Here is a 27,478-nt window from a genome sequence, read left to right as displayed (position 1 = left end):
CGCCCCCTCCTCAGCGCCGGCCGTAAAGCGCCGCGCTGGCCCCAGCCCCCTTTACGACACCGGCTGGGCCGCAGCTGTAGCCGCCGCCGCCGCCATGTTCGGTGCGGCCGAGGAGGACGACGCCGATTTCCTGGCGCCCGGCGGCGGGTGGGTGGCGGGGGGGGGGCCTGAGGCGGCTCGGGGCTGCCAGGACCACCGGAACCGGGGGGCTGGGGGCGGGCGGCGGCTCCCGGGAGGGGCCCGGGGAGCGGCGGCGGTGTGCCCGGTGCTGTTACAGTAACGTGACAGCGACCTGCTGAATATAAAGGCAGTCCTACTCGTTACTTTGAAGTAAACTATTATTTGTTTTTTGGTGTTGCTTCGTTCCTTATTTGTCCCTTACGCTGGGTTTTGGGGAAACGAAACGCAGTGGTGCTGCTTCGCCCGGCCTCTTCACCTAAAAGTTCTGCTTTTTTCCAAAATGCGGTGGTTGCTATTGAGCCGCTTAACGTGCGTCGGTTTTTTATGCCTAAAGTGATGGCAAGCGCCTTGTGTGTGATGTAACTTCCAACTAATGGCGGTCCGTACCCACAAAGCCTGGGTTAATAAGGTGAATTTAGTTCGTTTTTTACTTCTAGTGCCAGATTGGCCTCTCTCTTTGGGCTGGACCAGACAGTCTCAAGCCAGGGAAATGAATTCTTCCAGTACACGGCACCGAAGCAGCCCAAGAAGGGGCAAGCAGCAGCTGGTGAGTAGCGGGGCTCGGTCCCCGGGAAGGGCAGGGAGCCACGCAGCATGGGTCGTGCGGGCTGAACGCGTCCTTGTGGGGAGCAGCAGTGCAAGCAGCTCACTGAGCTGTTGTTTAATGGTGTTATCTTCCTGTAGTGCTCTCTGTACACCTGGGTTACTGGTGTCCTGCAGTGACATTGGACAACCATTCTTTGTTTGTTTCAAATTCTCTTCTGGAGTTACGTTTCCTTGGCGGGAGGAATGTTTAGTGGCGTTGTCAGTGGCCAGTAAATGTGGCAGTTCTGTGTCACCAAGAAAGGTTCCTTCTTGCTCTTCAGCAGGTCAGGCGGCCCAGAAGGCACCCGTGGCCCCAGCAGCTTCAGGAGCGCCGTCGGTCTTTGTGGCCACTGCGGTTCATGCTTATCGATAGTAAGTGCGGCACTGGCTTTCTGCAGTGCCTCTTAGAGCCTGTGTCTCTGGGGGCCTGGGACCTAATCATAAGGGAAGATATTTTTGGATGAGCAGGAAGAGGCATCTTATGGACGTAGCGTTTACATCTCACAGACACACAAGTCAATGAAAATTTCTGCTCAGGAAAGTTCAGTTATTGTGCTGCGGTTCAGGGTTATGTAGTTAAATAAACAGCAAGTGCTCTGTCTCTGCCTTACAGAGAACTGCAGCCTGGGGTGCTGGCCTGACATCTGCACTGTTTCTGGCCAGCTCTGTCAGATGCTTGTGTCTCATTGCTTGTGGAAAACTGAGGCATGAGCATAGAATGACAGCAGTAAACTTCTGTCTGAGAGTGCTGTTGTGGAAAGGCTTACTTGTCCTGGGTCCATGCAAAGAGCAATTTTCAACTCAAACTGCACAATGTGTGTTCCTGTAGTCTGTGGGCAGCGAGGAAGCTGTAGTTTTTTCAAGCTAAGAAAGGTTGCCTAACGTTTGAGCGTGGGGAAAGGGACTTGAACTCTAAAGAGGAAAAGCTTGGCGATGGTAGAGAGAGACCTGAGGCAGGGACGGGACAGTTCTGCAGCTGAATATCTCGCTTGTCTTCCAGTACAAATGGGCAGTACTTGAAGCAAGGCAAGTATGGAGCAGCTGTAGTGGGGAACCATGCCACTAAAGAGGTGAGAAACACTTCACTGTAATATTTTTCATGCCAAGAGTACGCTGGTATGAGGCAATGTTTCTCTGAGCCCACCAGAATGTTGCTTTTGATGTTGGAGGTCTTTAGTTCCACTGCAGCTTATGCCTGCCTTCTCTCCTGGGATTATTTATGGCTCAGTCGTTTACCTTGCTGACATCTTTCTTTTTTACAATTCTTCCCACTTAAGCCCAAAATGTTTTGCAGTGACTTGGGTACTGCGTGTGTTTTTGGAAGTGATTTTTGGTATTTGCTTGGAACCTCTTTGACAATGGGATCATAAATCTGTGCACATGGAAACTGATATGAAGCAAGACCTTTTAGTAGTACAGAGATGCTTTGGTGAAGTCCTGTTATTTTGGTAGCAAAAATCTCTCTTCCCCACTCCTTCCTTCCCAAGTACTCCTGTAAGAGCATGGCACTGGAGTGCCCAGGAAAGGGATGTATTTAAAGCATACACTGGATATTCTGATCCATCCTTGACGTCGCTATTTATAGCGCGTTTCCTATGCCCATTGTCTCACAAAGTTCCTTCTGCTTTGGCAAGATGGAAAAAAAGTGTTTTGGTGTGCTACTACCCGAGCAGCTTTCAGGTGTGCCGTTCATGGGGGAGTTAGGAAAGATGGAGACAGCAGAACGAGGGCAAGGCAGCCCTTCAAGGCAGCCCTTGTGCTACTGCAACCTGCGCAGCTGTGAGCAGGTCGCTGGTTACTGCCAGGTCTCTGGCAGTGGTGCTGTTGAGTGAAGAAGCCTTGCTACATGTGCAGAAAGGGAAGTGGAGCCAAACATGTCAATGCAGCATTACCTCTGCATTCCTTAGCGCTTGGAAAACCCCAATTTACTATTACTCTGTCTTTTACATCGTATTATTCCTGCGCATCATGCACTTTTTGTTGAAGGGTTAGTTTACCATCTTTTTACGCAGCAAAGGGGGGAAAATGTGGAATTAGTTGAAGCATCTTGCTTAATGCACAAGAATTATTTTTGAACCACTTTGTTTATCTGCAGGAATAAAGCTCGCATGTTTTCAAGCATCTTTAATAGGTGTTACAACATTATGTTAAGTACAGCGTTAAGTACTTTTGCTGTGAAGATTGATGCTACAAGCTGTATTTGGCAATACTGTAGTGCTAGGCTCAGAATATGACAAAGCACTGAAATCTAGAATTGAAAGCATTGAGTTTGTCTGCTTTTTTTTTTCCTGCACGATTCTTTATGGAATCCAGTACAGGATTCTCCTTTACATCAGTCAGCAGCAACAGATCGCATCTGCAAGGATCCATCCAGGCTTCGTGCTCACGGTAAGACCCTGGATTAGAAAAGCATCCAGTGCTTTGTGGTGTTCAGAATCAAATTCTGTTTGGTGTGAAATGTTTTCTGAAGTCTTAGATTATAGCCTTTGGGATCAAACACCTCACTGACATAGCAAGAGGTGTCACGGTGGCAGGGAGTACTGCTCTCCTAATATGCGTTGCACAAGAGGCTTACGTCTGCCTTTTGCAGAGCCCTACGAAATCAGTGGATTTCCAAAGGGAAGTACGAATGCTCTAGGAGCTGTATTAGTGCCTCTAGATCACTGAAATGTTTTGAGTTTTGCAGTTCTACAACAGAACAAAATTCATCTTGCTAATAATTTATAGTTAAGTGGCTGAGAGAATACAGCTGAGCAAGCAGATGGAAATGATGGTGAGGAAGTGCTTCCTCTCTGAAACCTGATACTCAGCATTTTCCTGATGATAAGAGCAACTTAGAACACTGTAAGCCTTAAAATGTAAATTCTCAGGAAGTTCTGTTTTCTTCTGGTTTTACATAAAAATGGTGTTTTGATTTGCTGCTGTTAGCTTGTCGTTAGGCGATACAGAATTTCCTGGTTGATAGGTAGAAATTCTGCTCTGAAATAGTAGAACTTCAGTCCAAATTTCTGAGCAGGATTCTAGCTTGCTCTTTAGTTCTATCAGTGTGTTTTAAAAGATTAATGGGTTATGTAGCCAACTAATGGTAAAATGAATTTTTTAGGATTAAGTACTGAGTGACTCTTCTGGTTGAATATGGAAGTCTAAATGTAATCAAAGCTTATGAAAAGGAGATTTCTTGCAGGTAATGTCAGTATAGTAGAGCCTAGCTTCAAAGAACCGTTGCATTAAAGCTGCAGCAACTATGAAGAACGTAATGCTTGCTCAAGTATTTCAGTTATAACAATTCTTCCATTATAACGAGCACAGAAATAATCTGCATTCTCAACTTGGGTGGTAATGTGGCAGGATTCTTCTTTTACCTCTACTTCATCTCATTAGCTTTTATTTTAAGCTTCTGTTGGATGCAGTTTTTTTTAATGATGTTCTATTTTAATTGAATACATCTTTCATGTATAACGTAGGACTGATTTCCTTTCCCACAGGTTCAACCCAACAATTACAGTACCTTCTATGATGATCAGAGACAAAACTGGTCAATCATGTTTGAGTCAGAAAAGGCAGCGATGGATTTCGGTAAACAGGTAACTGCTCGCTCTGTGCGAGGTATGACTTGCTGCCTGCTGTTTGAACTACAGGCAAATGAAGATGTACCTCTAAGAGCACGTTATTGCTGAAAGGTGAAAAAGTTTTACTTTTCCATTGAAGTTCAGCTTTGAGCATCTGCATAATGGTGACTGAGGCAGGTTTGTGAAGAGCCTGGCTGAGGTTTGTTCATTAGCTACAGGCCTCCTGGAGACAGGGAGCCTGTTATTTCTGGTAGATTTTCTGCTCGAGTTTGCTTTAAAACCACCAGTTCTATAGAGCTCTATAGAGCAGAGGGTATTTCCTTCTTACATAGCTCAGCAAAATTCAGCACAAGGGAGCATGAAACACCTCTTGAATGCAGCTATAATCTGGGCTTGATCAGTATGGTAAGAAATGCATCAGATTTGTAGTGAGTCACAGTGGAAACTGCCTGTCTTTTAATGGCCAGAGATGCTGATAAGCCTTCCTTTTGCAGGTGTGCATTGCTAAGTGCAACAGCTCCCCAGTGCTCGATTCAGTCCTCTACCAGGATCTCCTTCTTGGAGAAGGGCAGGGAGTCGAAGGAGGGGACTCTCTGGAGATTGCCTATACAGGCTGGCTGTTCCAGAACAATGGGCTTGGACAGGTAAAGATGTTTCTGCCACCTACTAATGTGTGTGTGTGATTTGTCTCAGGAAGGAACCTGCCACCTCTGTCATAGTATTGGTGCTTTAAAGGTTTTTTAGTCATTTATGGCAACTTTTTGAGGTCAAGTGTATTACCTGTAGAATAATAAGGGATTCCATTACCGTTCAGGTGATTGAAATGCTTTTAACTTCATAGGTGCTCTGACATTAATACTAAACAAAGCGCTGACAAGGGCCAGTGAAGCTACTTATGCTCCTTTGGAAACAGCTTGGTGAAGGGATAAGAAGAGGACTGTATGTCATAAAGCACATCTGCAAATGATAAATAGATTGTTTTTGTGACCTCTGCATCTGTGTCCTATCCGGTTCCTTTGTAAAGAAAGGCAAAAGATATACTTCGATATTCCAAAGCACTACCTTTTTTAAAACACTTCTGGTTTAACTGTTACTATGATTTGTAGCAAAGGGTTTTTCATTTGCATCCACCTTCAGTTGTATCTTTTAGCAGTTAAAAAAAGGCTTTCTATTTTTCATCTTTGGGGTACTTTGTTTCTTTTTCTTGGCCTGCTTTTCAGAGATTGGCATGCTTATCTCCATAAACCCAGTGATACACATGGCAGAGCTTACTTCTAATCTCCTGTAGGAGTTATTCAGCCACCCATGTCTGAGTTCAATGTACGAAATGTCTAGACAGTTCTGTTTGCATAGTGTGTTTTAGTTGGACCAGTCCTGTACTGACCATCAAGCTGGAAGCAATTTTAAAGTCAGTCTCCAGCTGTCATTCACTTCAAGAAATTGTACTGTGCAATAGACTAGAAACTCTAGCCATGCTCTGTTTTCTGTTTCGAGTTAATTTTGGAAGGTAGCAGGAAGGGAAATAGTACATAAGAAATCATAGAAGCTTATGAAGTGTGTGAAGTAGTGTTCAGAATCTTTCAAGAGTTGGGAAATCCATGTGATTTTTGTTTGTTCTTCAACTCTCTAGGTATTTGACTCAAACATTAACAAGGACAAGTTGTTGCGCCTTAAGCTGGGATCTGGAAAGGTCATCAAGGTAGAACTTCTGGAATTTCATTATAATAAAATTGTCTCAAATCTTTGAATTACTGAAGACCTTGATCAGGATTCTTATATGCTCTTTCTGTTACATGTTTCATTTGGTAGGAAACACTAATGGTGACTCACTCAAAGTGGTGTGTTTTCTTAATTTGCACAGGATAGCCAGGTCTCCTTCTCCGTGGCAATGCTGGGAAGTTGTCCAGCTTTGAAAATAGGAAGCTTCCCATTTTCAAGAGCAGGTTTTGGTGTGGGGTGTGTTTGTTTTGTTTTCTAGACGTAACTTAATTACTTAGAAACAGGGTCCACTGAGACCAAAGAGGAAAATTTAAGTTTGAGAAAAAAATTAGTTCTCCCCACTCATTGTGCCTCAGAAGCAGAATCATAGAATAGAATCATAGAATATCCTGAGTTGGAAGGGGACCCATAAGGATCATCAAGTCCAACTCCTGGTTCCACACAGATCTACCCAAAAATTCAGACCATATGACTAAGAAGGTCAAATAACTCCTCTATCCTGTCTGGAAGAAGGGCATGGAAAGGTCAAGACAACTGACAAATAGTAGAATGGTTTCAGAAAAGATAATACCACTGCCTAGAATGGTTTTTTTCCCACTATAAGTCAAAGTGCAAGTATACTGACCATGTAACAACTTTTCAGCCCAGGTACTCCCTTTTGTTTTTCAGTAAAATCAGGTTGTGAATCAGAGATGTTCTTGTTCAGGTCACTTCCATCACCTGAATAATTCATATTTGACTTATAATAAGTTGTTCTTTAGAGGTGTGCTATTTTTCTATTTATTTTTTTTACTATGCCTCTTGTTATTAATGTTGTCTGGCTGCGGTAGTCACCCTGTTAAATGCTTGCATCTATTTAATAATTTGCATTGCTCTGACTTCTAAACCTCCTTGCCTGTAACTGTTTTCTGTGGGTGCTTTCTAATTCTAACCATAGCAATTAGGAATTGATCTCTCAACAGCTTAGAATCCTGTTCTTTCCCTGAATTTTGAGAGAAATTGCCGCTGTATCCCCTGCCAGCTACGTGCAACTGCAGAATTTCTGCATGCAGTGTGTAGTTTTTTTCCAAGATAGTGTGATCTGTGGTAGCTGCTTAAGTTATGGCATGTAAAATTTGAACCAGGGTTCTGGAACTGTATGGAGACCTGGAAGCCTACAGCCTTCATGTTAGAGATTGCTATATCTGTTTGGTTTTATTATGAACATGTCAGAGTCTGCATCTTCATGCTTCATTTAATGTTGTAACTTGTAATAGGCCTCTATGACCCAACACAAGATACAGTTTTAATGCTGCACACTATAATGAGTAAGATTTTACAAGCAGTTCTTCATATGTCTTCTGAAATCTCCTATAACCGGAGGAGTTGTCTTAATCAGTGTAATTAAAAGAAACTGTAATGTCACTAATCAAGCTGTTTGCTTTCTATTTTCTGGTGTCTCTGAATACCAAAGGGCTGGGAAGAAGGAATGGTGGGGATGAAGAAAGGAGGACGACGGTATCTCATTATTCCTCCAGCCTGGGCCTATGGGACTCAGGGAGTGTCTGGCCGTGTCCCTCCAGACTCTACTTTAGTTTTTGAGGTGGAGGTTAGGCGGGTGAGTGTCTCCTCTCAAGTACTTATTTTACATCTACTTTGTGGTTGTTGGGTGGCGGCATCTGTCTGCAAGGTAAAAACCAGCTGTTGGCATGAGATCTATAGCTCAGAAACTGTTATAAACCAAATACCTCAGGAAGATGCATATCTTTTTAAAATTAAAATTTAAAAAAAATCAACACAAATCCGTCTAGGCTGTTTACTAAGACGTGTCTGTTCTAACTGTTCTGGGATCTCTTCATTGTCTTATTTATGGGTCAATTTTTTCAAAAATCTCTAAATTGTGAGGAATGACAAATTATAAAGACTCAGCTCTTCCAGTTCCAACTCAGTTTTATGTTCTTACTTGAAGTGAATAAACTTGACAAAGGAGTAGTCATCAGAAGTCAGTAAGTTGCTGAAAACCCCTTTGGGGAGCCCGGAATAAGTCTTATTTATGTGCTTCTTAAGGTGAAGCTGGTAAAGGAAGGCTCTGGTTCAGATGGACAGAGTGTTAGCTCAAGGGATTCTCCTGCACCTTCTCCAGTACCCAATTCAGATGGCTTCTCTGCAGATACTGCTTTATTGCCTCCATCTACGATACCTCCAAAGCCTGGGTAAGCAGGAGCATGGTTAAAAACAACTTGCTGCATTAAAAGATGGTAATGCTCTTAAACATCAGAGACAATGCTGTACTAACACATCACTTGGCAAACGTGGGTCCTCTATGTGCAAACTTAGTGCCATCAGTGTGGCAGAGGAATGCTCGCCGATGAGTATTGTGTGATGAGTATTGCGGGAGGGTTTCTGCTCGAATGCTGACTTCCAGACTTAAAGAAATCGAAATGGGCACACTTGAAAGATGTTAGTGATCTACAGTATAACTGTGATCTAGCATTATTAAGCTGTATAGGTACTGTTACAACAGCTTTCTCATCTCAGGTGGCAGTATAGTTATAAGTTTGTTTTGGGTCATGGCTAACTTGTTTAATTACAAATTTTACACTGACACTTGTTTCTTTAACTAAATGGGCCAGTTGTCCTTTTTAGGCAATAGTTTTCAAGTTTAACTGCTTGTTGTTTTCTTGACACAAATAAGTAGTTTGTTATTTGACTTGGATACAATTGTTTGTACAAGCACGTGGCCCTTACTGGAACTGACAAAATTGTTTTTCTGTAATCAGATATTCCACAGCTGTACAACTTCCTTATAATAACATTCTGAAATCTACAGGTAATGTTACAAAGTATCTCCAAAAGTAAGCTAAAGAAATGTAAGAAAACAGTTCTGCAGGGGGAGCTGTATTTGACCTTATTTATAAACGCAGAATACTAAATCCTAAATTGCATCTTGATTGATCTCTAATATTAACACATCTGTTTGGCTTTTCAGGGAGCCAGCTGTTCGGGCCAAGTCAAACTCCATCAGTGAACAGTTAGCAGTAAGTGTTTTATTTCCTGACTAATTTGAAGCCTTACATAGGGAAGCTTAGTTAATTTCAACTTTGAATTCAGTATTGCTGAAGATAGTGTCATGCAAGGTATTTTCAATGTTCGCATTATTAGCAGTAGATTAATGTCTTGTTTTTGAAGGGGTTAGCAGAACATGAACCTCAGCCCCAGTTCCTACTCTTGAGTACGAGGTTACTTTGCCCATGTGGATACTCACAAAGCCAGTTGTCTTCTCAGATAAATGGACAAATTTAGAATGGTTAGTAAAGAGTAATTGGGACACTCAACATAAGTTTATTTAGCTACATGAAAATAAGATTGTGTGTCTGAGGATAGAAGGACTGCTGAACATCTTGCTTAATTTAGAAAAAACTGTTCTTAACAGAAAACACTTTTCCACATCACTTCCTTACTATTGCTGTGTTTTGTGCAGGGATGGATTTTCTATGTAATGGCAGTAATGTCAGCCCAGAAGGAGAGTATATGAAGTAAGCCAGATTAACAAATCTGTAGTGTTATCTTGCATGCTTGTCAGTGATTGGGTGGAAAAAAACTTTCTGGTTGAAAGAACCAGGTTTGTATAGGCGAGCTTTAAGTGTGAAGTCAGTGCCTTTAAGCTTAGCAGGATTAGACTCTTCTATTTTGTCTGGAATTACTGGGCTAAGAGGCAAAGGAAAAGTAATTGTAAACATTTTCTTTCAGAATCCAAATGTAGCAAAGGCGAAGTTAATTTCTCGGATGGCTAAAATGGGACAGCCCATGCTGCCTTTCCTTGCTGGGACGGCAGGTAGTCAGCTTGACTCCAGTGACTCAGAAATAGAGGTACATTAATGACTTCAGTGTGACCTTCTTTTTTAATACTTGCTATGTGACTTCCTTAAAGTAGAATCCATAGCAATGTCTATTTACACAGGGAATGCATGTTCTATTTCTATGGCAAAAGACTTTAACAATTCCAGTATTCCTGTCTCGTTCAAATGGGTTAATTGGATAACACCTAGTCTCAAGTGGTCTTGAGTTCAAAATGTTAATTTGTTCTTTAACATTCATTTTAATACGTAGAAATGTTTTTAGGATCCAAATACACAGAGAGGGGCATCGCAGCCAGTAGCTTCATCTTCCATGAGACCATCACAGCCAGCTCATGCTGTACTGCCTACAGTGTCACCACAAGGTAATATGCTGGTGAGGCTGGGTTTTGTATAGAGAAATTTATCTTTGTTGCAGGCTTCAAATACAAGGGCTGTTTGAGTAGAGGATTGCTGTCAGGAACTGCAGTAGGAACTGATAGATAGCTTCTAGTAAGAGTTGCTGATCCAAAGCTTCACTGGTAGACTAATTCATAAAGCATGATACCAAAGCCCTTGGAGTGCATCTGCATTGTCATCTTGTGTACGCTGCTTGAGGAAAAGCAGCCACGCTGCAAAGTGTGTGAGCTGCCCTGTCATCCCGTCACTGTGTGTACTGGGGTGGCACTGAGATTTCTAGGACATCTGAGATTTCTATGGATTGTAAATGAAACAGTTATAAATCATTTTCCATTAGACAGAAAAATCTTCTGTTTGAAAATGATGGAAATCATAGCGAAGAGCATTAGAAGGCTAGCAGTCCTGGCATGGACTTGACCTGTCTCTCCATGATAAAGTAGTAATGTCAGCTACTGGTCAGCTGAGCAGTCTTCAGAGTCAGCCTGAGTAACATCTTGTGTCAGTCAATTCAGAGCATCTTTGAGTGGAAAAAGTTTACCTAAATGGAATTTGTGGTTAGGAGTGAAATTTCTGTGAAAGACAACTCTCTTCTTTGGCTGCATTTGATTTTTCACAAGACTGCAGATGGGATTGTGTTAAATTTTTGTCTTTTTAGTGATGTTAACCATGAGAAGGTAAACTATCTCTAGCTACTTTCTGATGTCCTGGATTTCTTTGTTCCCTTTCAGTACCTCAGGCATCTGGTTCTGTGCCTCCGGTATCTTCTGCTGCTTTAATACCTGCAACAATCCAACCCCATTCAGTTCTGCCTGGCGGATCACAGGGCTTTCAGGTACCAAAATCGAATCGAGGAGAATATTAGCACTTCCGTCTCTTCTCAGAAGTCCTTCTTGTCCTCTCCATTGCTGGGAGCGAGGACTCTGTAGCAACACGTAAGGATGAGAATCCTAGGCTGCTTCCTGAGACTATTTGGCATTCTCAAATTTCAGTCATGTGCCTCTTAGATTTTGATTAGAAAGGGTTTTTGTATGCTGATGGCTTCTTAAAGATGAACTAAGAATTAACTAGCCTTTTTCAATATCAGCTTTTGTAGTGACTAAAACAAACTTCCAAGTACTTGTAGGGCAGGTGAAAACTGCAGTATTTTAGTTAAGGTTTTCCTCAGTCATGGTCTGTTTCTCTGTGAGAGCTCACTTGCACACTTAATATGTTTGCAGGTCACTTTTCATCCAGCAAAAGAATAATCCTTCTAAAAGGCTTGTGGTGTGACCTGCTTGCTAACAAGGAAACTTCTTAGGGGCTTAACACACACTAGGCATGGTTTTTTTAGAACAGATAGTGAAGACTTGGAACAAAGCCATTGTACAGATAGTTCTATGAAGTATAAATCCAGGCTTATTATCATACACTTTTTTAGTTATTTAACCTATTTTCAGGAGGTTCTGGAAATCAAATAGTGGTCTATACCATGTAGAAGCACTATTTTGGAAAGGTACAGATTGAGAAAACATTTGATAATGAATAAAAACAGTATGTAAAGAAAAACTGGCGTGTTGCTTTGGCTTTGTTTTCCTCATGTTGAAATTGCAGGAGCTGTGGCAAGTAAGTAGAAAAAAATGAACTTTTCTGAGTAAATAGAAACAAGTCATTAAAGTGAAGTTTTAGCTTCACAGTGATTTGGATGTATTTTTTTATTTTATTTTAAAGTTTAACCCTGTTTTGAAATCTTAATACAACTTGTTCCAAGTTTCAAGATACTTTTTTTGCTTTCCTGAGAGAGTAAACTGATAGGTGTTTAATGTGTTAATGAGTGAAGTACTCCTAGCATTTTTCAATCTTTTTAGCCGCTTCTGACGAGCACTGAGAAGGGAAGTTGCAGTCAAATTGTGTTGCACTTTGTGAGCCTTACCTAGAAATACTCTCATGTTCAAGTTAGCACAACTTCAAAGTACCCCACATCCAGTGAGCTGTCTCTGTGCCGGTCTTTGCCTGCCACAAACACAGGGTAACATGCTTTTGCTTAAGCTTCAGTGAAGAAGGTAACTTACTAAGCTGTAATATGAACACATACCTAAGCCTTTAAAGAAGAGTGCTTTTGTTTTTTTCCTTTACTATGACTGTTGTGTAATTTGACTTTCTGCTCCATACTCTTATTTTTTTCTTTCCAAATGTCATCCTTGTTTTGGGGTTAAAAAAGACATGAAGACCTCTTAAGTATGAGGGGGAGAAAATATCACAATATATTCTTATCTGTTGAATTTGTTCTGCAAGCCATATCCAGGAATGCCACTTGCTTACCCCCAAACTGCTACATCTGCTTCTCAGCTCCAGCCTGTAGGCCAGCTGTATCCCACACCTTACCAAGGTATGTTTAAAAAGTACATGCTTTACAGAGGCTTTTAATACCAATAGTGAGCTCTTTATAATGGTGATCTGGGCAGCAATGGTCACATACGCTTTTACTGTCTGTAATGCTGTACTGTTTCACAAGTCCTTATTTTTAATACCAATGAGGGGGAAATACTTCCCAGTAAATATACTTTTTCTTAGCTAAAGGAACTTTGAGCAGTGTGAAAGGGGAGGCAATATCTAGGTGTATTCCCAAGATTATGTATTATTAAAGGTGTTTTATAGCTGATGCTTCCAGTTGTGAATATAACTGTAAAAACAACAGTAACTGTTTAGTTTCTAATAACTATCTAGAAATGTTAGGCTGACGGGGGAGTGGGGAGGGCAGGTGTGTGGGGCAGTGAGGGAAAATAGTGGTCATCCGATCTGATAGGCTGCAAACTGCTAAACATTGCTTTTGGTACATCTGTATGCAGAAAATTCTCCCTTGTGACTGTAGTTCTCTCTCTCCTTTCCATTCAAGCACCTGGGGATGTTACTTCCTTTTTGATGACAGAAGCTCGGCAACATAACACTGAAATCCGAATGGCTGTTAGCAAAGTAGTAGATAAAATGGATCATCTGGCTGCAAAGGTAATGTGTGACATAGACAGGCTTGTTAACAAAGTTGGTGCAATGTGCTCTCCAAACATAGTCTGGAGAGTTGGCTCTGTTTAAATGCCTACATTAAGCTTGTAAGCATGTCCTAACTTAATGAAAATTCCAGTGTCCAATATTATCAGACCTTAAAGTGGTAGCAGTTCAGCTACTATGCAAAAGTTAATACTAGCTTTGGGGAAGGTGTTTTGCTTATTTTTTTTTAAATGTCATATGCATTTTGTTTGGAGAGCTTCAGTGCCCTTCAGGAGATGTCACAGTTCATAGAATCATAGAATATCCTGAGTTGGAAGGGACCCTTAAGGATCATCAAGTCCAACTCTTGATACCGCACAGGTCTACCCAAAAGTTCAGACCATGTGACTAAGTGCACAGTCCAATCTCTTCTTAAATTCAGACAGGCTCGGTGCAGTGACCACTTCCCTGGGGAGCCTGTTCCAGTGTGCAACCACCCTCTCTGTGAAGAACCCCCTCCTGATGTCGAGCCTAAATTTCCCCTGCCTCAGCTTAACCACGTTCCCGCGGGTCCTGTCACTGGTGTTAATGGAGAAAAGGCCTCCTGCCTCTCGACACCCCCTTACGAGGAAGTTGTAGACTGTGATGAGGTCTCCCCTCAGCCTCCTCTTCTCCAGGCTGAACAGGCCCAGTGACCTCAGCCATTCCTCGTACGTCTTCCCCTCCAGGCCTTTCACCATCTTCGTAGCCCTCCTCTGTACACTCTCCAACAGTTTCATGTCCTTTTTATACTGTGGTGCCCAGAACTGCACACAGTACTCGAGGTGAGGCCGCACCAGCGCAGAGTAGAGCGGGACAATCACCTCCCTTGACCTACTAGCGATGCCGTGCTTGATGCACCCCAGGATACGGTTGGCCCTCCTGGCCGCCAGGGCACACTGCTGGCTCATATTCAACTTGCTGTCTACCACGACCCCCAGATCCCTCTCTTCTAGGCTGCTCTCCAGCGTCTCATCGCCCAGTCTGTATGTGCAGCCAGGGTTTCCCCGTCCCAGGTGCAGGATGATGTCGTAGCATGTGCCCTAGAGCTCATCAGACAGAAAGGTGAATTGGCAGATGTCTGACTCTTACCTACATCCATAAATTCATTTCATCTGGCTTGATTTATCCCTACAGGTGGAGGAGTTGAAGAAACAAAATGCTGGTAACACCTCACTACTGCCTGGTATTTCCTCTGTTACTATGGAAGCCTCTATGATCATGAGCAACATCCAACGTATAATCCAGGCAAGTGTAGGCAGCCTTACGTGACTGTTTACTCCATGAACTGGAGCCCACTGTATTATTCCTAATGAGGATACCTATATGGGTTTGGCCCAAATGTACATCCATCCTTGTGTTCTATTTCTGTGTGGCCAAAAACAGCTGATTAGGGAAAAGCATGTGATATACAACAATTTACATCACAGCACACATGTAGGCACACAAACATGTGCTATTCTGACCTCCCAACAGTTAGTTTGGGGACTTTAGGAGCCAGAGTTTATATGTTTGTATTTAATAGCCCTTGACAGAGAGTTCATGTGAAAGAAACTCAGTCTCTTTTTAAACTGGTACGCGTTTAACCCACCATGTCTTGCAGAAGGGAGTTCCACAGAGGACGTACCATGTTGCAAGAACCATCTACTTCTATTTGTTGCTACCTGTCTTCTGCTTTGTAGTTTTTCTAGGCAGCAGCTTTACAATCTTTTTTTCTTGAGGGTGAAAAAGTCAACCAGATGCAATATTACTAAGTACATGGCTTGGCAACCCCTGTCTTGTTCCAGGATTCCTGCTGAATTTAGCATGGTGCCTTTTTGTGATGGCCTGTGATTGCCACAGGAGGTGATAAGCCTCACCGCTGTATTCCATTTGTACAGGACAAAGATTTAGGCGGTGTTGTAAGGAAGTCTGAGTAAGTTGAATATTCATGTTAAGCTGTACTTTAGGAGAATGAGAGACTGAAGCAAGAAATATTTGAGAAGAGCAGTCGGATTGAGGAGCAGAATGAGAAGATCAGCGAGCTGATTGAGCGAAATCAGAGGTAAGGAGTGAAAGGATATGGTGTGTCTGCATTTGCAAAGGGTATCTAGCTTACACCCACAGGCATAACTGGGGGGTGTCCTTTCTCTAGGATGGAGATGTTCTGATTTTTTTTGTACTGATGTTATTTTTAGCCCTCTCTGTCCTTGTATGGCTTATCTTTTGTGGGGTATATCTCCAAAGTCAGGATTTACAGTAAATGTGAATATGTAAAAGGGAAAGATCTTGAGCCGTCTTCTTTGAGTGTGCTTTTTCTGTTCCTAGGAGTTATTTTGCTTTTGCTAGCCTTTTAGTAAAATGGAAAGAGTTGTACAGGAAGCTGTGTTCCTAGTTCCAGTGTTGTATTCCATTAAGTTTAAGAAGGGGAATAACTTCTTCAGGGAAATAGCAGAGGCCAGTGGTTACCAGATTTTCAAAAATCTTGACTCTACGGTAGGAACATTAAACTAGTATCAGGGAGGTGGAGCACATATCTGAACAGATATAATCTGGGCTGAAAGCCAGGCACACCCATTCCACTTTAAGATAACTTCCTGGTGCAGGACGTTGTGCAGAATCATCTGGGACTTCTCATTAATGAAAGCTGGTTTGAAGTACTGCCTTTTGTCTGATCACCTTTTGCTCCGTGTCCTTACTTACATAAATGCTCATTCCATCTACAACTGTTCACAGATACGTCGAACAAAGTAACTTGCTAATGGAGCAGAGGAACCATTCACTGCAAACAACGAATGAAAACACACAGGCAAGAGTGTTGCATGCAGAGCAAGAGAAGGTAAAACCATGGTGACAGCATAGATTTCTGTCAGCAGCCAGGAAGGGGGCTTGTTGCAGTAAAACCTGCTGAAATCTCTTTAGTCAAGTCAGATCTTCTACAAGGCCATTGCAGTTCTCAAATGATGTTTTGAAAGCAGTTTTGAAAAAAAATTGGGATGTTCTAACGGCTTTCATGATAAAAGCAGCACAGAGTATTTAGATCTTTGTGCTTTCACAGCTTAAATATTCTTAGTTTAAGAACAGTGTCTTTCTTTTAACTTCATAGGTATATGGCCAACATGTTGAGGTATTGTGCGTGCCGTGGGGCTTTGGCTGAAAATGCACATCACTTACTTAGTTGTACTGAGAGTTTCTGAGGAGTTTTTTCTTCTGTTTAACTGGCATAAAGATTGAGCGTAGCTATAAGAAAAATAATTTCCTACTAGGGCTTCTTCATTCTGGTTTTGGTACATGTTTTATAGCAATCAAAAGACACTGTCTTTAGCATGAAGTATTGTATTTTTGAGTAAGAGGCTACTGAGAGAGAGCTTCTTAGACCAGTTAAATCAACTTTTTATCCTGTGAAGTGCACTCATAACAGCCTAACCCTGGTATGCCAGCTTTGAGATCTGTAATTGCATGGTGTCTTCTATGCTTTCTCTAGCAGCTTAAAATTATACTAGGCTGAGCCTTGCAGTGTGCTCCCCTGCTGAGCTGTGCATCTCTCCAGTACAAATAAAAATGTTTGCTCTGCATGAGAACCATGACTTGGTGCACCTAAGTGTGATGGAAACAGCTGCTCTCAAAAGTGTGCTAGCAAGTCTGTATGTAGGGTAAAAATAAAGTAGTATATGGCTGATGCACATCTGCTGATATGAGCAGATGAAGGTCGACTATATTTTTCCACTGAGAGCCCAGGTTGCATACCTATAACTGGGAGCGTAAGAGATTCTAACCAAGTCAGACTGAAACAATAAATACAATTATTTTCTGTCAATGAGCACAACATCCTGCTTGCACGAAAAGTAACTTGGGGAGAGAACGTCTTCTAGAAGTATAAGATAAAATCTTCAGGAATCTTTTGGACATCACCTGCAGTAGGACTCCACTTGACTGAGCAGACACTGCCTAGGTGACAATACTATTACATGAAGAGACTTCAGGCTAGACTAGGCTAGAAAAGCCGTGACTTGCACTAGAGAAACTTTTCCCTAGCTTTGAGGGAGGATTGACTGTAAATCTGAAGCCTGATGTTCCTTCCTCTGTCTTTTATCTAACATAGTGTGTTCTATGACTGCTGCTGTGGACAGTTGCACGTGTAGTTTTTGGTAAGAGAAACAAGGAAGAGAATTTTAAACTGTTTTATCTGTTCTTTATGTAAAAATTGGGACTTGCCATTTATTTCATAATAAAGGCCAGGCATCTGTAGACAGGGTCTCTGTGAAAAATATTAGTAACTTGCTGCTTTGGGGTTACGGATCTTTGACCCTGGCAGAGCACATCACAGCTTTCAATCTAGGCTTATGTTCCGTAACGATTGGTAGTGCTCCGCACTCTCTACTGCAACAAAATAGTAGTCACGTGTAGGACCTGCTGACTGCCAGTCTGCTGACTGCTCCTCTGTAATCCACGTGGTGTGCAATATATCTGTAAGGATCTCTTTAGATTCTTTCTTTTTAAGCCAGGCTTTTCTAAGTTTTTACAGTCCTTGGAAAAAATTAAGTGCTTCTCTGGCATGTATCAGGCTCCTGTAATGAAGCATTTAGCTTTTCTGATGATGATGAATGTCTCTGCCTTTCAAGTTGTGTTCTTAACTCTTCCTGTTTCCTGTCACTGCTTTCTCTTCCTAGCACATGCTGCCAGTGGATCGGGGCTGGGACCAGGTGAGGCAGTGTCTGCTGACTGTGTAGATGATAGCTGATTGTGCCCTAGATAGTGCCAGCCCAGCTTCCTCTTGAACTGGCTAGAAGAATTGCCTCAGATCTTAAATTAGCACAGATCTTCCACTCAGAGAAAGGCTTTATAGCTGGCAGCGTAGCCACTGGCCCCCTCGTTCTTGGGGAGCCCTTTTGAAGAACATTGTCACATTGCTGCTCATTTCACCTCCTCTGTGGGAGAAATAGGATGTGATCATATCAGATCAAGTATGGATCACACATTTTCACTACTTGAAAGTTGGAGGCTGGAGCTGAGCTAGTATAGACATGAAGTGTTCCCTGCAGAAATGTAAGTCTAATAATAGTTCCTGGCATAGAATTTCCTCTTTACTTTTTTTTGCGTGCCCTTAAAAATAATAGCAGGTGTTAAAATAGCCTTTAGATATGCTGTGGGGTTTTATTTTGTTTTTAGCATTCTAGAAGTCAATATCCTGAAATGTGATGAGATGTTTATGGAAACATAAGAAGAAAGCAGGTCTGTCTTTAGACAGTCTCTGTCAAAATGGTTCTTAAAAATTAATGGTGTAGAATCCCAGCTCTCGAAGTCAGCACGTATGCATCTTTGCCATGTTTGGAAACATTTTGCTTACGGCTCTTCTCTGCCAGAAGGTGGTGGTCATAGTCTGTAGTTTTCTCATGGAGATCTCTCTGAGAGAAGCTTCAGTTCAGGAGAACTTACTGGTTTCAAAAACCATGAAAGCCTGTTAGGAACCCAAATGTAAGCATAGATGTACGATCTGTTCAGGTGTTCCCTGCAGCAAGAGAGATTTTCTGACAGATGTAGTTCTGTCTCTGCAGAGCATCCTCCGAATCTTGTGTATCCCACACAACAAGAACGGGAACAGCTTTTGCGTCTGTCTTGATGACCTGAGCCTCTCCTAACATGTTGCTTGCAAGTAGTCTAACAAGCTCTATCAGTACCTGGTTTTCCATGAGTCACTGACTTTGAGCAATACTAAATTTAAACAGGTTAACAAATTACTGTGAGAACCACGCTCCAAAATGGCAGCATTACACATGCAGGTACCTCAAGGTGACTACATGCTGTGTGCTTGGGAGAGAAGGTGCTTATTTAGCTGGAACAAGCCTGTGTTGTGGGGCTTTTCAATGATTTGTAAGCTTATTGAGAATAATTAGATCTTACAGTCCAGGCTTTTACTTGCATAGATACTGTCATAGCATGACAACTCTGAGCAGAGCCACCAGCACTGGTAATAGTCTTAAAAATATGTTTAAGCTTTCCTGGGAAAACTCCCTGACGTAAGTTAATATGATGCGGTTATTGGTGGCCTAACATAACTCTCTAGTCAGTCTGGACAGGTTACAGCTGAACGACTCTTGGTAACACGGCTAAAGGTTATTAGTACCTCTTCAACAGGGAGGTGTCTTCTAGGAGCTGGATCTCAGCACTTGCCCTGATAAGGTCTTCTGTACCTTATCAGTTCTTCCTGTGAGAACAGTTCTGGTGCCTCCTCATGCTTTTTTACCCTGTTATTTTCTTTCTTCCCCCTTTTTCCATGCTCTGTGATACAGGCCAAAGTTGCGGAGGAGTTAGCAGCTGCCACAGCACAGGTTTCCCAACTGCAACTGGAGCTGACTGCCCACAAAAAGAAGGAAATGGACCTGCGGAAACAGCTCTCTGCTGCTCTGCAGGAGGCAGAGCGACATGAGACACAGCTCAACAAACTGCAAGCACAGTTAGCAGGTAAGACTTGTGCTTGTTCTGTGAGAGCTCCTTAATGTCATTCTTCTTCCACTTCTGTAAGTCATAGGGTTTTTTTCTTCTGGGGTGTTTATTCCTGCTTTCCCTAGGGTCAGTCACAAGGGTATCAAAGAATATAAATGCACTGAAATGTCTGAAGGGTATGTGCATCCTTGCTGCTGCTAACAGGACAGTGGGCTGAATTGATGAACAAAGTCGGTGTGTTACAGGGGTTCCTTTTGTAGAAGCAAGCTCTTGGCCTTACTGTCTTAACATCTTAGAGAGGAGCTAAATTTTCTATTGGTTTAAAAAGTTCGGATGGAGGCTGAGGTATAAACGGTCCCGTTTCACAGAAAAAGCTCTTAATAAATTCAGGCTTCTGCTGCAGATAGAAACCATAGGTTTTCTCATTGTGCAAGAGATGCACTGTTCATTTCTATCAGTCTTAATCTGAAACATAATCTGAAACATGTAGTGCTGAAACCCATGGTAAAGCGTGTTTTTTGCAGAGCTCCAAGAAGCCTCTGAGGACACTCAGACTAGGTTCAAAGCTGAGAAGCAGAGCCGTAAACACCTGGACATGAAGATTACTGCACTGGAAGAAGAGCTGGCAGACCTAAAAGTAGAAAAGGAGACTCTTGAAAGGGTATGTCCTGTGCCAGCCTTGCAGAGAGGTTCACAATTTCAGCTCTCTACTTAAAAATAAACAAATAAAACAAAACTTGATCTTGCTTGTAAATGTGTAGGTTAAGTGAATCATCTGCAGACAAGGATCCATGTGCTGGTGGATCCTCTGTGTTTACATGACCTTTTGTTTTCTTACCTGATAGTATGCTAACCTTCCTATCTATAAAATACATTTCAGCTTTGTTTTGAAATATGATTCTCTCTTCAAACAAGCTCTTTAAGCAAAAGGAAGAGAAGCTACTTTTGTGCAGTCTGGCCTATGCCTGAGTCCTGTTCTGTATTGCAGAATCTTGCTGAGAGGAAAAAGAAATCCCTTTCAGAGAGAGCTCAAGCAGAGGAAGAGATGGAAGAAATACGCAGGTCGTATCAGCAGGAACTGGACAAGCTTCGACAGTTGCTGAAAAAGGCGAGGACTTCGACTGACCAGGCAGCAGCAGAGCAGGTGAGGAGTTGTGGGAGCTTCTCCAATGGGTGTCTAGAAAACTTGAAGGAATCTATAGGTAGAAAATAGTCACGAAAACTGCTCAGGTAGTGAAAGAATGAAAACATTAGCCACTTGCTTTTAAGGGTGAACTTTAACATAGGGTTCACTTTTTTGTCTTTCTGAAATATCCTTGGTGTGTGACACTACTTCTGACTCCAGGATTTACACTGATGTCTCTCTAAGGAAGGGCATGATTTGAGTAGGCTGCTGGGTCCCAGTCATTCTCTGACTTGAGTCACAGGCTCCTGACTTTGCTGCAAAGTTTTGATGCAGCGGTGATGCAGACTGGCACACAGCATCTTTAGACTGTCTTAAAGAGAATGAGGTCTCTCCTTTCCTCAGATTGACAAATTCATTTCCCAGTAGAGATGAACACATCACTGCTGATGAGTGGAAGACTGCTTAGAAATACGCCAAGAGACCTGAAGTCTGGGCCAGCCCTTTAGGCCAGCCTGCAGAATTGTGGCTGGAATTGAACTCTGAGAGGTGTGGGCAGGAGCTGATGATGGCTGCTGTCTTTGTGTAGGCATTGCAGCCTAGGGCAGGAGATGTTGCTTTCCCACCTCTTGTTTGGGCCCTAAGCTTTCAGGCAGCTATGCAAATACCAATCAAATGTGTTTGTTTCTAATGATCTCTTACGTGATGGGCAGCTATCGCTCATACAGGCAGAGTTGGAATCCCAGTGGGAAGCCAGATGTGAACGTACGTTGGCCTCGGCCAAGGAGCAGCACGCCAGGCAGTACCAGGAGGTGTGTGAGCAGAGAGACTCTCTGCAGCAGCAGGTGTCCCAGCTGGAAGAGAAGGTAAAGGGCTGTTCCTTACTGCCGGAATACAGCGCTGAGTAACCAGTGACTGTAACCAAGTCCTCTGCCACCCAATTGTGGCTTGACTTCGAACTTCTTGACTGCTTGCGGAATTTGATCTAGTCCACAGGATGTGTCCAGACTTGCATCTGTTACACCGGGTTGGTGGGTGGGTGAGCTGGCTATTGCAACCCTTGAGTGAGCTAGGCCTGAGATGTCAACGCTGACAAACTAAAGCAACAGCTGTAGTCTCTTCTGCTTGTCTATACAGTTATATTTCTGCTCAAAACCAGTTATTGAAATAGTCTTGAATTTGGTGACATTGAAAAGGGCTGTAAACTGATGGGCTCTAGTTCTTGTCTTTCAGATTGGGGCTCTAAAACACTTGAAAAAAGCAGAGGAGCAAAAATTGTCCGACCTTCAGCAACGTTTGGAACAACTGGAGTCTATCAAAGAGAAGGTGAAGGGAATAACACAGCTGAATGAAAATTGTAGTGCAGTAATGATTAGCCTCAGGACACGTGTCCTAAATAACAAGAACATGAGTTCAGGAATATGAGAGGGAAGGAAAAACTCTGTGTTGCTTCCAGCAAACCAGAACAGGCCAAATGATGAGACCTAGCCCTTCTTTCACTGGCATCTTAATAATGCCATGCCCATTCTTGGTATTATGTGAACTGGAAGAGTTAATTACATGGTTGGTTGTGCATCTCCAAGGATTTGGCTGTGTCTGTCTGTGCTTGGCTATATTTGGATTTCTTTACTTTGCTGGTGTTACTTTCAGTAAAGTCTTCTGCAACTCTATAAAAGCCCTGCTTTTGAGTCCACACTCAGCAATTCGCACCTTGCTTTAAAAAAAAGTTTACCAGGTTTACTATTGAATTGAATTTCATTATGGAGCTGTTCTAACTTTTGTTTCTCTTTGGCAGTATTCAGCCTTGCAGTCTGATGCAGCAGTACTGAAGGCTCGCTATGAAGAACGCATCCAAGAACTGGAGAAGGATCAGGACAGATCTTCACCTGCAGACTTCACAGAAGAAGTGAGTTTGACTATAAAAATTTTCTCCTTTCTGAGCAGATCTATTTACCCCCAAATTATTTCTCTTTGAGCAGAGATGAGAAGGAAAAACAGATAAAAACAGCCTTACCATTTTCTTTGCATTTTTCTCCATTAAAAAAAGCACCATGGCTCCGGTAACAGGGTCCATAGAGGAGCAAAGGACATCTTCCTGATGACCACTGTTGCTCTTTTTAGTTTAAAACCTTAAATCTTAAGTTTAGATTGAAAATCTGAAGTAATAACTTGAAGTAGTAAGGGAGAAGTGCCTGCCTTGGGTTTGTACAACCTGCTTCCATTTTGGAGGAATGGGTTTGCTGTGTAGGTAATGGTTCTGAATTAAATGACGTGATGCGTTCTGCTTTGTTGTTGGAATTCCTGATTTGAAAAGTAGTGGATTGTTTGAAACAGCATGTGTTTGCTTGGGTTTATTGGAAGAAGTATCTGTTCTTGAATCAAGTGCTTCACATGTTAGTGAATTGTATCTCTTTCCCTCTTACTCTTTTCCAGGTAAAGAAAATAATGAATGGGGTATTTCAGTCTCTTCGGGGTGAATTTGAACTGGAAGAGACCTACAGTGGCAGGACAGTTCTGGGTGTTGTCATGAACACTATTAAGGTATAACAGCAGTAAGGGATATGAGGTGGTAAATGTGAGAAATTAAGGCTTTGGCTAAAACAAAAAAAGTGTTGTGAATCTGAAACAGCTGAAGCAGAAGTTTGTGGGTGGCGAAGCAGCCCGGCAGTAGGAGAACATACAGGGATCTGTGATGGCTTGTCTGTCTAGTGTATAACCTACACTCTTTCTGTTCAATTTCTTAGACTGTAACACTGCAGCTACTCAACAAGCAGCAGGAGAAATCAGAGCATGACAGTAAAACAGAAGAACCTGGAGCAGGGAGGCTGGAGGGATCGCTTGGAGCAAAGAAAGACCACGAAGAGTCTGTGCAGCACAGCCCTGCACAGGGCACTGCTTGCCCAGCTGGTCCTGGAGAAGTGAGCACAGGCTCCCCGGTGTGTGACCAGAAAGGTGAATCTGCGCCTCTGGTTGCCGGGGCCAGGATGCCTGAGGAGCAGCAGACAGCACAGAGCAACGGGGTGTCGGAACAGGAGGAGGTCCCTCAGGAGTCCCTCTCTTCCAGAGCAGAGTCCTGCCTAAATCCTGATAAGCAGCCTGAGCTTGCAGAACAGGCTGTTCCCAAGGTGGATGAGGACTTTGTCCTAGCTGGGCAGAGGCAGGAGAGCAGCCCCATCAAGAAAGCTGAGACTGAACGCAGTCCCTCCAGAGTGTCTTTGCAGGCAGAAGTTGCGGAACCTTCTGTTCTAGAAACCGGGTCTGGAGAAGTGGATGTGGCTGTGCCTCCAGAGGAGCCATCTGCAGAGCAGAAGGCAGAGGAGCTTGTGGGAGGCTTAGAGCCCCCTCCCTTAAGTAGTGAAGGAGGAAACTGCACAGACCTGTCAGATGGAGCTAGTTCTGACCAGGAGCCTGCTTCAGTATCCACGGCAGAGGAACGCTCAGCTGCCATCAGAGAAATCCCACAACAGCAGGAACTGGGCTCCAGCCCCAGGCAAAAAGATTCCAGGTAAGGTATGACTGCGGGGGTCACCACAGTCCTGTCTTCCTGCTGATCAGCTTGGACTGGTGTGGCAGCACCGAGGGAAGGGTTCAGCCCCACCAGTGGCTGGCACAGCATGCGTGCAGGGCTGGAGTGCCATCACGGTGCTAGTCCTGGGAGGCACAACCGGCTGCTGTCGGAGCGCAGGCTGTCCTGGGCACCCTCTGTGGGGAGGCAGTTGCAGAACCAGCTGGTAGCTGGCTGGAGGTGGTGTTGCCATTGTCCCTTGTGAACGATTCCCAGCTGAGTGCGGGGTGTGTGCCGTCCCTCTGGGATCTGCTATAGATGGCTGCCAGGCCCCGTTACTGAACTGTCCTGCGCTGGCAAGTAGCACGTGCCTCAAAACCGTAAGCAGTTTGTCTGGGTGACGAGGCTTTTACATCATTCTTAATATAACGTGGAAAAGGAAGCTAAGATCCCATAGTCTGCAAGTAAACTGTTCTTTCTTCGTAAACTGTTCTTTCTTTGTCTTCTAGCCTCTTTGAGGATGACAACTTCTTTAAAACAACATCTCGTAAACCACTGAAGCCTCAAGTTCCCTCTGAAGAGGAGGATGAGGAGGAAGTGGTATGTATTTGTCTTTCCACTACACTAAACTAATTCATTTTCCCTGAAAAATCCTTCCTGTGGCAGCAGGTGCTCACTGGCTCCTGCCTGCTGAGCTTGGAGCTTCGATGCATTCTCTGTATAAATTTTCAGTGTCTGGATTTGTTTCTTGTTGAGCTTGGAGTTGCATGGGCTGAGGTAGTGACAACAAACTCCTGCTGGCATGACATTAGGAACTCTTCACAGGTTAACTGAAAGGTTTTTAGTCTTCCTCTCTCCTATCCCTTTAGCCTGTAGGCATCTCCTGGAAGATTTGTATGAGAAATACAAAAACATTGATAATGAGGCTCCATGAAGTTGATGAGATCTCAGAGCCTGGGTTGCATAGCAATTACTAATCACTGGGAAGCTGTTAAGACTGACAAATTTCTCCCTGTTTTGACTTCCAGAGCATGAAGGGGCGTCCCCCTCCTGCTCCGCTCTTTGCTGATGACGATGATGATGATCTGGACTGGCTGGGATGAAGAGCTGGCTGGTGAGCCTGTGTGCCCTCTCCTCTGGGCACGGCCTCTTCCTGTGCACTTAGCACTTAACAAGCTGCAGATAAGGGACAGTTGTGAACAACCAGGGACTTCCCAGGCTATTGTACTGCAAGCTGACAGGGCCTGAGAGCAAGTGTCTCTGGTTTGCACTCTTGGGCACTCAGACCCGTCGTTCTGACCCGACAGACATGCGCAGAGGGTGGGACAAGCTGCAGGAGCTGACCAGTCTCTCTGCATGTTTGTATTGCTGTCCTACTTCTGCGAACCGTTGATTCATTAATCTGAAACGTTATGCAAATATGAGCTATGTAAAGTGCTTCAGAAGAACGAGTTTGGCAGGACCCTGCAGTAGGTAACTATTTTCATAAAAGTCAGACTAAAATTTCCTCTCCTTCCCCAGTGATGATCTTGGAATATTCCTGTTAGTCCCCAGCGTTAGGCTCTACGCCTCTGCACCACCTCACCTCCATAGGCTTAGAGTGCTGTGGGATCTCCAGCTGAGATGCAGGCGGATGCTTCCTGGAGGCTGAAGGCTCTGCACAGGCAGCTTCTGGAAACCCCAGGGGCTGACAGGTTCAGGTCGGTGCTGTTGTACATTCAGAGCAGCACACGTGGGCTCGCTGGCCTGCAGCCTGCTTGGGGGGAGGCACCCTTTAGTGGTACTGGAGGTCGGGCTCTGTTGGGCCGCTGCTCCCAGCCCACAGGTAGCACCTGGTAATTGCTGTTGTGAGGAGCCAGATCCCCAGCTGTGGCTTACAGAGGAGCTTGAGGCTCACCGAGGCCTCACGAAAGTGATTCAGTGCGCAGCCTGTGCGGACAGCTCATCTCTTCTCTGTCTGCATGCAGAGGTGAGGTTTTCTCTGCTGGGTTGTGCAGCACTGCCAGAGAAAGCAGCAACACAGATGTGTAACGTGCTCTTTTTCAGAGAAGAGCTACTGTAGGCAGCCAAACCCCTCTCCTGTGCCTTTTTCTCTGCTGCTTTAGGTGTGATGAGCATAGCACAAGTTAACCTGATGGTGGCTGGGCACATATAAAGCAGCCTGACCTGGGCTCTGCTGTGCAGCCAGGGCTTGGGGTGTAAATTCCTGTAACTTCTCTGTCTAGGTGGAGCTAGAGGGGAGAGCAGTGAGGACAGACAGCTGGGCAGCCAAGTTGGATTTCTCATGGCACTCTTTATTTCTAGGCTCACTGGCACCTGATGCAACTTAGTAGAAGCAGTTCATACAGTGTCTCTAAAACAAATAGCACCACCACCCTCTTCTGTTAATAAAAATTGAAGTTTTTAAAATAATCCTGCCACCATTTAGTTTCCACTGCCTTCTCTTGTCCTCTCCAAAGTGAGTTTGATCTCTGCCCTCTTAAATGCCATTGTCTTGGGGAAAAAAGAGTAAAAGTACTGGGTGTTCCTGTGCGTCAGGGTAGCAGTCTGGCAGGTCCCTGTCCCTGCTTTGCCCTCTGTATGTGGCAAATGGCCAAGCGCGGAGCCCAAAGCCTGTGAGACAGCCAGCCACGGGGCCGCTTGTGTCACAGGGTGAACTTTAGCTTAAGTTTCCTTGAAAGCTGCTCCAGGAATCAAAGAACAGGATAATTATTCAGTGCTGAACCGTGACAGGGTGTGAAACCCTGACCTTCTGGGCCTCCTTCCCTTCTGGGGCTTCCCCCTTCTGGGGCTCCCTTCCCATGTGCAGGTCTGAGCATAAATACTGATGGGGCCTCTGGAAGCCCTCTCTGGGGCAGTGTCCTAGTGCAGGTCCTGACTAGTACTAACACATTCCACTTCTGGTTTTCTGATACAGATAAACAACCTGGAGGATTTGCATTTCACTTCTTGAAAAATAAAGTGCAATTAAACCTGTATCTTTTGTTTGCCTGGACTTTACTTGAGTCAGGATGCATCTATCTGTACGCACTTGAATACTGACTTACATGGGATTCAAGTTTGGTCTAAAAACTCTTCCTTTGGGACCGTTCTTACTGTTAAACCCCTCTCATGGGGGACAAAAGGAGTTTCCTTTGTG

General features: G+C 43.7%; 1 protein-coding gene across 3 annotated transcripts; it reads left to right on the top strand.

Moving 5' to 3' along the window:
- The first annotated feature begins 10 nt into the window (after positions 1–10).
- FKBP15 (FKBP prolyl isomerase family member 15) lies at positions 11–27,313 on the top strand. Of its 3 annotated transcripts, none has more exons than XM_080561522.1 (29): positions 11–147; positions 618–727; positions 1,050–1,137; positions 1,766–1,835; positions 3,079–3,153; positions 4,251–4,349; positions 4,829–4,978; positions 5,965–6,033; positions 7,507–7,650; positions 8,100–8,245; positions 9,022–9,070; positions 9,783–9,902; positions 10,155–10,254; positions 11,017–11,120; positions 12,560–12,653; positions 13,161–13,270; positions 14,426–14,536; positions 15,238–15,332; positions 16,004–16,106; positions 19,558–19,729; positions 20,236–20,372; positions 20,700–20,855; positions 21,548–21,700; positions 22,068–22,160; positions 22,630–22,740; positions 23,268–23,375; positions 23,579–24,339; positions 24,849–24,939; positions 25,368–27,313. In XM_080561522.1, the coding sequence occupies exons 1-29, from the start codon at positions 95–97 to the stop codon at positions 25,440–25,442; spliced, it is 3,747 nt and encodes a 1,248-aa protein (XP_080417648.1). In that variant the 5' UTR covers positions 11–94; the 3' UTR covers positions 25,443–27,313. The 3 variants fall into 3 exon arrangements, with proteins under 3 accessions (XP_080417648.1, XP_080417649.1, XP_080417647.1); XM_080561523.1 differs by having other exon boundaries at positions 1,047–1,137; positions 21,563–21,700; XM_080561521.1 differs by having other exon boundaries at positions 1,047–1,137.
- The last annotated feature ends 165 nt before the right edge of the window (positions 27,314–27,478 follow it).

The sequence above is a fragment of the Anser brachyrhynchus genome, assembly GCF_964034855.1.
Source record: "Anser brachyrhynchus genome assembly, chromosome: 19".
Classification (NCBI taxonomy): Eukaryota; Metazoa; Chordata; class Aves; order Anseriformes; family Anatidae; genus Anser; species Anser brachyrhynchus.
This window is presented reverse-complemented; position numbering and strand designations above follow the sequence as displayed.